A 12450-nucleotide genomic window follows, 5' to 3' on the forward strand; every position below is an offset into this window, starting at 1 on the left:
TTTTTGACGTTTGGATCAAATGGAACCCCCCCCCCCCCGCCCCTCTACAAATTGTGATTTCCTCAGTCAAAGCATTTCAAAAGTTTAATTTAGTTTAGTAGAAGAAAGTTAACCTTAAATCCTCAGGCGAGGATCCATGGAGGAGGGGCTTGAGGTTAACCTGGGGTAGGATCCTACCAGACCCACACGGGGATCTGTGTCAACGACCCCATGGTCACAATTTAAGACCCAAGTCAGCATAAAACGATACTCGCAGATAAAATAAAACTTAGCATTCAATTGACATTTGACAATTCATAATCATGGACGTTAAATATGAATAAGAATGCAAGAGACTAACTTCGGTCAGCTTGCGGATTTGATAAGCCAATGAGGCTTCTTCGCGAGTTCCTGCTTGCAGTAGGATCTAAAATACATACATACATACAATATAATGTGGCATGGAACTTCGTTAATTGGATTTAATGCCGCCGAGTTATGCCATAAAAATAACGGACATCCGATTCACACACTTCTGTTGCAAAGGATACAAAACAGTTTGGTGCGCCCTGGTTAAATCCGTAAATTCAACTTTTCACCGCGAAGTCCAACTTTTGAAAAGCGTTCGCTCCTTAAGATTCAAACTTTTCAGCGTTGCGTAGGTTGGTTTAATTAATTGCGTCTAAATTTCAACGTAGTTAAGTTGATGCATATTCTTTGGAATCGAATGTAAAGTTGATGCGAAATACGTATCTCAGATCGCCTTTGATCTTTATACTGCTTAAGACGCAAAGTCAGTTACGCGAAAATTTGTACTGCGTACAGTACTAGTACTACAGCAGTAAATTACGTACTACTGTACCTAACTTACTGTAAACTACAGTAGGCTAGGTCTAACTAGAATCTTTTGGCAGAGTTATACTTATAGCACAAGGGCAGAGGGATTTATTTATGCATTAGTAATTTCTAGTTAGAAGTTCATCGTTTTGTTTTTCATGATCAGTTTAGTGCCAAGATTTGAATGTTAATCACTTATCACTCCATACACAGTCATGACATAATATTATAATAATAATAATAATTTATTTTGTAAAGCGTAAAATCCACAAAAGTGCTCTAAAATGTTATGTAACAGCAAATAAAAAAATATGTATATATGACACAAAATATGTAGTAAAAATGCAGAATAAAATACAATATAAATGAGTATGAAAAATAAAAAGCATGCACATTTGAGTTTGTTGGAGTATTGCACATGAAAATAATTTAATACACAGTTTAAATATTGCAGTAATGCAGTCTAAAAAGGAAGGTTTTCAGCTTTGACTTGAATGTCGTGACTTGAATGACATGCACTTGTTATTGGTATAATGTTTTCTGAATTGCCCACTGTAGTCCTATAGTATAAGGAATATCTGATTGCTAAAATGCTAAAAAAAAGTAACTAAAAAATCATGCATGTGATAAACAAAAAAATAATGCAGTTGCACTAGTTCTTGCTCACTTCATTTAGTCAAATTGTTTGCTCATAATGTACTGAAAATGCTCTTCTGTTCAAACAGTTGTACAGTACATCTTTGTATTTGTGTAGCAACTTCTCCAAATGGTTTGCACATCATTTTGCTATACAGTATGTGATACAAAGTATGCTTTTCCCTTGAACTATGATTTACAGAATCCCCAATTCAACTTACTGTGAAAGTTACAATCTTTCAAGCTGTACATATTGTACAGTATCATATCACTTCAAAGTTACTCTTTGTTATATGCTACATACTGTACAGTAGCATAAATACAAACAATTATCAGTAAAACTACATTTAAGTGTACATACCATATTATTTTAGCATAGGTTTAATTTTTTAGCATAGCCATTTAGTGTGTTTCACTATTTCTGTTTGCATATATATAAATGTTGCAATCTGAGTAAAGTTCATATCTGAATTATATACATCTTATGTCTTTCTGTAGACCTGTCATCATCCCTTTCATGATTAAACCTGATCCCTAACATTATTTATATATATTGTCACTGTAAACAAGCACAATCAAACTTTCAAACAGTTTGGGTCTTTACTGTCAGTGTCGTATTCCTATAGTACAGCACTTACAGTATCTATCTTTTTTCATTAATTTCATCAGGATTAATATGTAATCATTAGCAGGGATGGCATCTTTGACTTCGGAACAAAAGCATAGGATTGAGCAAAACCGTCTTCGAGCTCTTCAACTGAAAGCACAAAAACACCGGAAGAATAATGCTCCATCAGGACTAGTGGCACCATCAGCAGGACCGTTTACAGGGCCATCAACATCAATTGCAAACTCTTCGACTGTATCGTATAATGCCACTAAAACGTCTGCCAAGGAAAAGTGTACAAATTCAGATGTTGCAAGTTCATCTGGACAGTTCACAAAAAAGCAGACCACTGCACATGTTGGAGGGACTCTGTCAACAATGTCTGGCAATGGAGATTCCAAGACCAATGTACAGACACTCTCCACTGGGCAATTTCAATCAAGTAGAACTTCCTCCTCAGTGGCAAAGTCCTCAAACCATTCATCTTTCAGCAACATTGGCGAGGTGAATCAAAATGCACACATGTCTGGAGAACGTAGGCCTTTGCCTGAGTCCAAGTCAAATCCCAGTTCAGTTAGTACCTTCACCTCTACAAAATCTGTATCTCAATTTTACAAAAAGCCTCTAATGACAGCCGGAGGTAATTCCACCAAAAGTTCAGGGCAAATACCGAAAAACTCATCGTTTGCATCTTTTGAAAGGTCTTCAGCATCGACAAGTTCTAACAGTAATGGACTCTCACATAAGTATTCTGGAAGTTCTACGATTACTTTAACAAACTCTAGACAAGCATCCTCATCATCATCAAAGTCTTTAAAAATGTTTGGACAAAAGCAGTCGACAACTAGTACATGTGTGTTGGTTAGCAGTGATAGATTTGAGGTCAATATCCCATTTCGCCAAGATATTATTCAATGTTTCCACAAGATGCAATCCAGAAGTTATGGTAAGTTTTTTTTCTTGTGTGTTTTTGTTACTTTTAGCAATCATTTTCTCTCTTGCTATATAGACGATAAATCACCAACTTTAAAATTGAAATAAGTTAATGGTAGGCTATTCTTGTCTATGGGCATGTTGTTAAATTCTATCATCGGACAGTAGGGGATAGTTCTAGACATTGGAGCCAACTGAGCACTATTACCTGTACATTAAAAATTGCTCTTGATTAACTTTGTGCCACTTGGCCCACCTTTTTGTAGACGTGCTCTTACAATGTATCTGCCCCTTCCCTCACAATTGTGAGGGATAGTTTTAAAACACTTTTAGTTGGAGCCCAAATGAAGGTCAAAATCAAATTATATATCTGAGTGGGAAACAAAGGTAATGATTTCCATGTTATCAAACCATACTCTAAGAAACTTCCATTCTGCGAGCTGGATTGATTGGTTTTCTTTGAGAGGTGATACAGTCAAACAAATGGCAGATCTGTAACTTTAACTATATCAAGTCAAGGACAACCAAGTGACAAGTGTTCTTCTTGACTATTGAAACTTCTGAGCTTTTATAGTTCAAAATTTGAAATGGATAGTTTTAACCAGGGATCTCTTTTCATCATGCATTGTGCATTAGTACTATATGACTGATCAAAAGTTTTTTTGGATTGGATTTTTTCTTTCTTTCCTGTCATAGATCTAGATACTGTGTACATGTACAGTACAGTATATTAAACTTTCGAGGTGCAGTATCTGTCTGATTCTAAACCAACATGTGACACAAAATGTAAATTTCATAAACTCATGGATTCATCTCAACTCCCAAAATCTCTGTATTTGCATTATATTTGCACAATATCATGTTCTGAAATTTATGAAGAAGATCAGGAAGTAGATCTAGGAAATGCCGGCCCTCTAACTTTTCTATGTATTTATTTTACCTATACACACACGTAAATAAGGCATTTTGCACTTACTATAAATATTAAGAGCAATTCAAATGTTAACATCTTTTGTTCTTTCTTGGTTGCTTTTTCCTCCGACTAAATTGGCTGTTCATTTGAGAGATTGATATCTCAGCAATGGAAGATGAAATGTCTGAAGCTGTTGGATTGATGTAAAATTTAATAATTCTGTTGTATACATTGGTACAGATCTTAATAACTTTTATTGTATATTGGAGACTTCAATATTCTCAATGATCATAGGCGTAGGAGGCGGGGGTTGTGAAAATTCGGGCAATATGCTGCTCAAGAAGTTTTCGGGCACCTACTGAAAGAAAAATAATTTGCAAAGTGTTTTTCAATGGTAAACTTATATTATTATTATCATTATTATTGTTACTACTTCCCCAGTAGTTATTACCAATATGCACATTAACATGTTGAACGGTTATATTTTCCGGGCAAGTCGTTAAAGCCCCCCCAAATCAAATTGGGCTTCTACGCCTATGTCTATGATACAGGGATCATGTGCCAATTTCAGATCTATTTGGGATTCATGCAACCCCCCAACAGGATTTTGATTTCCCATATTAATACTATCTCCAACATTTTCCCTCCAGATGCTGATAAAAGGAAATGGACATTTGCAGTAACTGAGTATAGTGATTTAAGTAAGTGGGAACTTGTTTACTTTGAAGGGATATTTCGACGGTTGACAATGTAAAATGTACATTTGAAAAAGAGAAGAAACTCCACACTTTCAGTTGAAAACCCCATCTGAATATTGTTTGCCTGATTCAAGATGTGGTTGGTTAAATGTAATCTATTTTTGACTGACTACACCCTCCCTTACCTCAGGCAGTGTATCACAGCACATGGTCTGTGATGTCACCATGTTAGGTCTCCTTCAATGGCTTTATCAATCTCTTATAATCCTCACGTTTTGATTGTCCTTACATTGTGGGACATTTGGCATTGGGGCTTAGCTTCCAATGTATTTGGTAGTAAGAGATTCATAAAAAATATGCAGATTTTTTGTAGAATATTATTTACGCTGTTAGTTACTGTACATGATTTAGATTATAAAGAAAAACAGTTTTTAGGCAAATGCCATGATGACATCACTCAGTCTGTTGTTGACAAATTATGCAATCACAAAATATCACAACATTTACAGATCCGCAGAAACTTTCCAACAATTTTTGAGTAATCTTGAATTAAAACGTTCACCAGAAAATCCCTGTGAATCAACTTGGTGTATACTCATTCATATTTTACTTATAATCAAACTCTCTCAATAGTTTGCATTAACACTACAGTACAGGAAATGTCATTTGTGAACTCTAAAGGATCATAGTATCTGTTAGATATCTTTAATATTAGTAAATGACGCTAGCATCAAAATTTGATTCTTCTACGTACCTGTGTATGCTGAGTAGTCTAAGCTAAAGTAAATCATCTTAAAAAAAAACCAGACTTGGTGAGTTAAGATATTTGTTTGAGGGATTGACCAACCTTTTCAGTTGTTTTAATATCAATTTTTTTTCCAGGACTATTTATGCAACAAACCAACTTTGTATTGTGTTTAATTATAGTAATTTGGGTTGATGTGTTTTTGGAAAGCTTCCCTGATTATTAAAATTACACACCTGTTGTGGCATTCATGTACAAAGTGGTTTTGTGAGCACTATATTTACACTACAGTACATTGCACTACATTGCATGGCTGGAAGTCGAATGTTACATTACATTACATTTTCATTGAACACACTTTTAATCGTTTTTTGGAATTTGTCAGATTCAGACTTGACAGTTCTCGTTGTACATGGTACAGTATGTCAGTATACAATCATGCTTAGGTACATTAGCTGTGTAATCCTGCTCAGCTAGAATGAATCAACATCAAACAATAGGGATTGTCTCTGAACAACTGTCTCACACAATAGACTATGTCCTATGCAGCCTGGCTGCACCATGCTGCAGCCCCCTCAGCATCCCACTTTATACAGTCTACATAATGTATTCATCACCTTTGAGAGTTGATTTTCTTTGACTTGGATGCTATCTTGCACTCAAATCCCATAGCAATGTAGGTTAATTACCTTGACTAGTCAAGTTACATTTCAGATCATCAAATTTTAAGTTTTAAAATTGCAAACTTGATTTTCAATTGCGGTTTATGTTGTAATGAAATATGCTACCACAGATAGTCGATTGCTGAGGATTGAATCAAGTTATGTTAATAATTACTTGCTCAATAACTTTCAGTTGGCAAAAGACATATATACGCAGTACATAAGAGAGTCAAGATGTAGTCTGACAATTTTTTAATTTTTTAAGTTCATGTTTTGTAAAAACGTTCTAGGCAATAGGTAATTTAGTAAAATTAACGTTACTGTACATCATGCAAAAACCTACTGTAAGTTCATCAGATGGAGTTACTGTAGCATTCTGAAATGTGTAAGGTTTGGAATGTTACCATTTTACCAAATTGGCCCATTGCTAGAAAATGAAGAAGTGAAGCATTCCTCAGCCTACTCAGGGCTTACTGTACTATCATAAAAACTAAAAATTCATTCCTTGTGACTTGAAATGTTCAAATTAAATATAAATCACTTTTACAATATTTCACTTTTTTATGTTTACAAATACATGTACACTATTTTCCTCATTTTGTTTCTAAGAGCACTACATTTTTTATCTCAAAACATTTCCTCTACATAGTGAAGGCTCTTAGGAGTTTACAACCCCCAGTGGAGATGCAGCCATTACCTAGCTCCGTGGTGAAGCTTTTCTGTAACTCTACATCTCGCAACTCTGCCATCCAAGATGCTAATCTGGGGTCTATTGATCAAATACTCAGAGATGGGTTGCTGCCTTTCCAAAGAGATGGAGTCAAGTAAGTTTTCCTTTTATAGATTGACAAAGAAAGATGACAAATCCCAACAATTTCACTTTCTCCAGTTTCCAACTGAAAATATTGAGTATTTCCATTTGTATTTGTAAAATTTAATTTTGTACAAATGTGAAAAACTGGTAACATGTAATGCCAAAGAGAGTACCTACAACTCTGGTATGTTTTTTAGCATTAATACTGTACAGATGGAATGCTTACACACAGAGAAACATGAAATTTGTTACTTGATAGCCTCAAATATGCATTCCAACACAAACACAAATGTACCAACCCCTAACTCTACACCAGGGCTCAAAATAATTTATGGGTGACAAGGGCTCTTTTCAGCACAAGCATATTTTTTACAAGGGCTGTTTTAGTGATGAAGGGGGCTCTTTTTGGTGTTGTGAGGGCAGTTTTTTCTGATACACAACACCTACTGTAGCTGAGAAAAAAAATACAAATACACGGGTGTGCGAAAATGGTCACAATATTTTTTTTAGCTAGCTAGGTGGTTGGCTGGCTATTGAGTGTAGGTTTTCATATTATGTAATTGACTAGACTATAGCTTATGTGTGAGGGAACGTACAAACCAGTGGCGTAGGAAGGTACTTTTGAGTGGGGGGGCTGAAGACTGATGGCCGGCCTGGGGGAGGGGTCTAAGGAGAGGGGGTGTCCCCCTCCCCTTTGGAATTTTTTGCATTTCCAGGTGGCCTCAGATGCAATTTGGTGCAATATAGCACACTTCAACACCCACTCCATTTTGTAAACTTAATTTTGTATTTTCACCTGGCCTTAGATGCAATTTGGTGCTCCAAATGAGATTTTTTTTCTCATTTGGAAATGAAAAAGGGGTTTTCAGACTTGCGGAGCGGGGGGGCGGAATGATACTTCCGCCCCTCCACATTTATCACTGGGGGGCTGGCGCCCCCCCAGCCCCCCCGGTTCCTACGCCCTTGGTACAAACCAAGCTGTTATAACAAAAAGATCGGCAATCGGAGTAACTTTTTTTCAGTGATATATTTCATAGTATTGTGTCATCTTTGTAAGCGTGCGGTGCCGGTTGACTGAGCAGTACATGTGGAGGGCCGTTTGAATGGTATTTGCATTTTTATTTGGCCCTCGTGATTTCTTTTCTGGGTCGATTTTTCAACTTTGTAGGGCGAATCGCGCTTTGCCCCCATCTATTTTGAGCCCTGCTCTACAAGCTTTCTTGGTACAGTACTATTGTGTACAGTAGTTAATATTTATCACACAGTCATGATGATGCAATCTTTCGCCAAACATGTTCAAATGGCTCATTCGCAGAAAAGAAGCGTATGTAGAAAGTTCAGACAATATTAAATAATTTGTCCCTTGTCTGTCAACACACATTCAGTTCAAATATTAAATGGGCATATGCGCCAGCAAACATGCATAAAAAGGGTGTAATATGTATCAAGGAAACAAAATGTCATGGATTGGACTGCCAGCGAAGGACGAATGACTCGAGGATATTTGATAAATGTGTCCTTGGAAGGGCTCACTCTGCTACGGAAACAGATACGTTATTTGAGAGAGGTAGGGCGAGAGAGGTATTACGTACAGTAAAGTGATTATTCAGAAAAATTAGTCCAGCATACAACCTAATGACAGTGGTGGAGCTAGTGGTATTGGTCGGGGGGGGGGGCGAGAATGGTGTGTAGGGGTGCTTTGACACTATCTAAGCGGAGAGCCAAGATAGGTTAGCGTGGAGTGTACAGAAATTTTTTGAGTAAAGATACTCCCTAGATCACCGGCAATGACCCTTTCCGGGCCTTGCTAATTTGCAGATAAACGAAGAATAAAACTGTGACAACACGGAAGTTTATATGGGTGTTGAAAATACATGCGCTTGGAAATAGTTTCGTACAACGGAAGTGCCGATAAATTAAAGACCACCACTAGAGCATTTTGTCAGAAAATTACACCAACAAAATGGGACAAATGTCAATAGGTAGATGAGAGCGCAATAAAAAAGTCAATAATCGCGAATAAGTAAAAAGTGGTAAAAAGCTGAAAAGGGCGCCAGCAGTCCATTTGAGTCCGTCAGGGGGGGCATCCGCCCCCTGACTATATGGACGCTCCGCCACTGCCTAATGACCATTAAATACAGGCAGTAAGCTGAAGTCACATGATCAATTTTCAAAACTTGACCTTAACAACAGGTCAACCATTATCTGATCATCTATTGCAGGGTTACTCAACCTGGGGTCCGCGGACCCCTAGGGGGTCCGTGAAATCTATTTGGGGGTCCGTGAGGGCAAAGGGGTCCGCAGGGGGTCCGTGAAAAAATAAGGGTCCGTGAAAAAAATAAGGGTCCGCGAAAGCCGAAGAGGTTCGTGCAAAATGGAATGAGAGATATAGTCGAAGGAAGAAGTATGTATGCCTCTAGAAATCTAGGCTAGGCTAGCCGTCAATACGTCGGACCCTGATGATCAGACCGTATGGTCAGTAGTCGATAAATGTTGAATCGTGCGTTCCCCGATGAAAACAAGTAATATAGTTTCTCATTGGTATACATTCGGTGAGGTATGGATAACATGCCACCCGAGTGTTGTGTACGTAACTGGACACTATACATCCTAATATGCAGAGCAATAACTATATTTGATGCGTTGCTCACTGTTGACACAGCGAAGCGCGGTAGTTATAAGGCTTTGGTGGAGGAAAAGTTATAACTAACTTGGATTTGACACAAAAAAACGGTGCCATTTGCAGCTATCTCTGACAAAGAAAACCCATAATTCTCCTGACCTCATGAAGAATCAACCAGTTTGTATCTGACAACTCATCGCTTCCAAATTAAAATTTAATTGGGAAATATATAATTTGATTTCCAAGTAGGCCTATGCCTAGCAATATTTGCAGGTCTAGGAAAACTGCATTCCAGGCCCAGAAAAATGCATTGCTGATCATAAATTCTTGAACATAAATTTACTTCAAAAGTCACAAAATAATGCACCATTTCGCATCTAACCCTCAAATATTGAAAAAAAATCAAAAGGGGGGGACACCCCTCGCCTTATACCCCTCCCCCAGGCCGGCGGTCACTGTCCGGGGGTCCTCCAAACATTTCAGTTTATCTCAAGGGGTCCCTGGATAGAAAAAGGTTGAGAAACTAGGATCTATTGATTAGTGACAGAAATATTTGTAATAGTTTCATACTTGTAGATATGAGATGTCCATTCTGGTGGCAGACCTCGCGTGTTTGCCAATTCTGACAAATTTTGACAAACCTGCTATGATCTCTAGGGAGTAAAGCTGGTTCCTTTAGAGCAGGGGTGGGCAACCTACGGCCCCCAGCCCACATGCGGCCCGCCAGTATTTTTGCGGCCTGTGAGATGTCTTTAGAAAATGAAAGAAAATCAATCTATTTAACATCATCACAAAAATGGAGCTAGCTGCTTAGAATTTATCGGCAATAATGATGCTGTCAGGTAGGCCTATTATCCCCATCAATTATCAACTGTACTGTATTGACAGTATATTTTTGTGAATACAGATTAAGTACACACCTATTGCTTAGAAGTCCTTAGAATCAAAGGTTTGAAATCAACAGCAGGTTGTTGGTTAGGTGCGGCCCAGTCAATTTTTCACTCCTCATATCTGGCCCATTCATTCAAATGGTTGCCCACCCCTGCTTGAGAGCAATTGGGTCACTGATAATAATCTTGTTGACAGTTTTGTGTTTATTTATAATCTTTCACCTTAAGATGATCTAGAAGACTTTTTAAAGAGTTAGATCCCAAGTTGCAGATCCTCTGCTAGAATATTCTGCAAGACAAAATACCAGAATCAGTAAACTATTTGATAGCGTGTTCTGCATTTACATGTATACCATATTGTCAAGGCAAGTAACCACTGGGAGGGAGGTGGTCTTCACTCTTGTTGTTTCTTCCTGGTTTCTGTCTTTTTACCAATTTAGATTTAGTATGTTTTGCGCAAGGCTGTCAGCATTTGTGACTAATACTCTAAAGCCAAACATGGTCATAGGAGTGGTCTTACGGGATGGGGGAGGGGTGGGAGAGTGAGGGGGGTGAGGGGGACATTAGCATCAGGGCTGGTTAACAAAGTACAGTACAACAGAGTACAGGACCATTTTTAATATATAATTTGTCCCTTGTCTAAACATACCTCGGTCAAAAAAGCGATTGCATGGTCCTCCAAATTTTCAAAGTCTGTTTGCGACTTAATGCTAGTAATCTTTTCATCCTCTCCTTCCAGTTTTGTCATACATCACGGAGGACGAGCCTTAATAGCTGATGACATGGGACTAGGGAAGACTATCCAAGCAATATGCATAGCCTGTTATTATCGGACCGAATGGCCTCTCCTGATCGTATCTCCTTCATCCATGAGGTACTCATGGGCAGAGGTTTGTTTTGTCATCAGTCATTCTTTCTGCTCTACTATATATATTCCCCCCGACCCTTAACTGACCCCAACCCCCACCCCCCCCCAAAAAAGAAAACCTTTTAGTTTAATTAAATGCCCACATCTGTTTCGCACAGACAAGTTATTCTTTACCAGATATATGGTTCCTTCGCTACTACACATATGGGATAATGTTTATGACACAGCCATTATGCATTGAAAGCATTTTTTTGGGATGGGGGAGGAGGAGAAGGGGTTGGGGGTAGGGATAAATTAAAAAGTAACTTGTCAGTAACATGAGATATGTCTTAGATAATTTCCAGATATATTGTAATTTTCGCGCAGTGCCAGAAGTTTGAGATTTTAAGCTTTACCTGTGCTGTGGCTGAATGAATAAAGGTGAAAGCATCTGAGCAATGAGTCTTAGCAATCGAGAGGTTCAAGGTTCGATCCCCGGTCGGGTCAGAGTAAGGTGCATTTTAGTAATCTACGGTTTTCCCGATCTGAAATGACTTTCTAAATTGATGAGATTCCAAGTTTTGGGTTAAAATGTTGAAGCCACCTGAAGTGAAAGTTGGAATCCATAAAGCCGGTCCGCCAGCTTCTCCCACAATCGTGGTCGCTTGAGTCTCTTAAATATAACTGCTTGATTCTTGAGGTAAATTAATTGGTTTATGTGGTGTATGTGTTCCATATACTGTCTCTTGTTGTTTGTATTTTAAGTTAAAAGCAAATTCAGAGCTCTGCGTGTCAATACCGAATCACATACACTTCTTTTAGTTTGAGGTTACTGTACTATTGACTGACAAAGCTCTAGGTTTTTTTTCCCACATTCTAAAAAACGACCTCTGCGTAAAGTACGTTGTATTGTGTTCCCTACATGAATTGAATTGAATTGTAAAGGTATGTTTATAGGAATTTGAATTGTATAGGTATATTATAACACAAAGCTAGTTTGTAGCTGAGAAAGGTGGGTAAGCAATTTCATTTCAGGTAGAAAATGTAGAACCAACCAACCATTTCAAAAAGAAAGAAAAAAAAAAAGAAAATAAAATCTGACAAACATATCGGTATTCGGTAAGCAGCCAGTTAGAATTGGACAATTGCAAAGGTCGATTCTTTTGATTGATTTGAAATATCCATTGTACTTGAAAATAAATGAAGGCAATGTCGCGTGACTTTATAACCAGCTGAAAGTAACCAATATACAGTATATATAATGTA

General features: G+C 37.8%; 1 protein-coding gene across 1 annotated transcript in view; it reads left to right on the forward strand.

Annotated features, from left to right (window-relative positions):
- Positions 1-492: 492 nt before the first annotated feature.
- LOC139959077 (SWI/SNF-related matrix-associated actin-dependent regulator of chromatin subfamily A-like protein 1) overlaps positions 493-12450 on the forward strand; it is a 67745-nt gene continuing 55787 nt past the window's right edge. The window contains exons 1-5 of the mRNA XM_071956639.1: positions 493-641; positions 2122-3005; positions 4556-4606; positions 6660-6834; positions 11077-11227. Coding sequence (XP_071812740.1) covers positions 2147-3005; positions 4556-4606; positions 6660-6834; positions 11077-11227 — 1236 coding nt within the window. The 5' untranslated portion in view covers positions 493-641; positions 2122-2146. The remainder of the gene's footprint in view (positions 642-2121; positions 3006-4555; positions 4607-6659; positions 6835-11076; positions 11228-12450) is intronic.

Source organism: Apostichopus japonicus, chromosome 18 (assembly GCF_037975245.1).
Source record: "Apostichopus japonicus isolate 1M-3 chromosome 18, ASM3797524v1, whole genome shotgun sequence".
In the NCBI taxonomy this organism is placed as follows: domain Eukaryota; kingdom Metazoa; phylum Echinodermata; class Holothuroidea; order Aspidochirotida; family Stichopodidae; genus Apostichopus; species Apostichopus japonicus.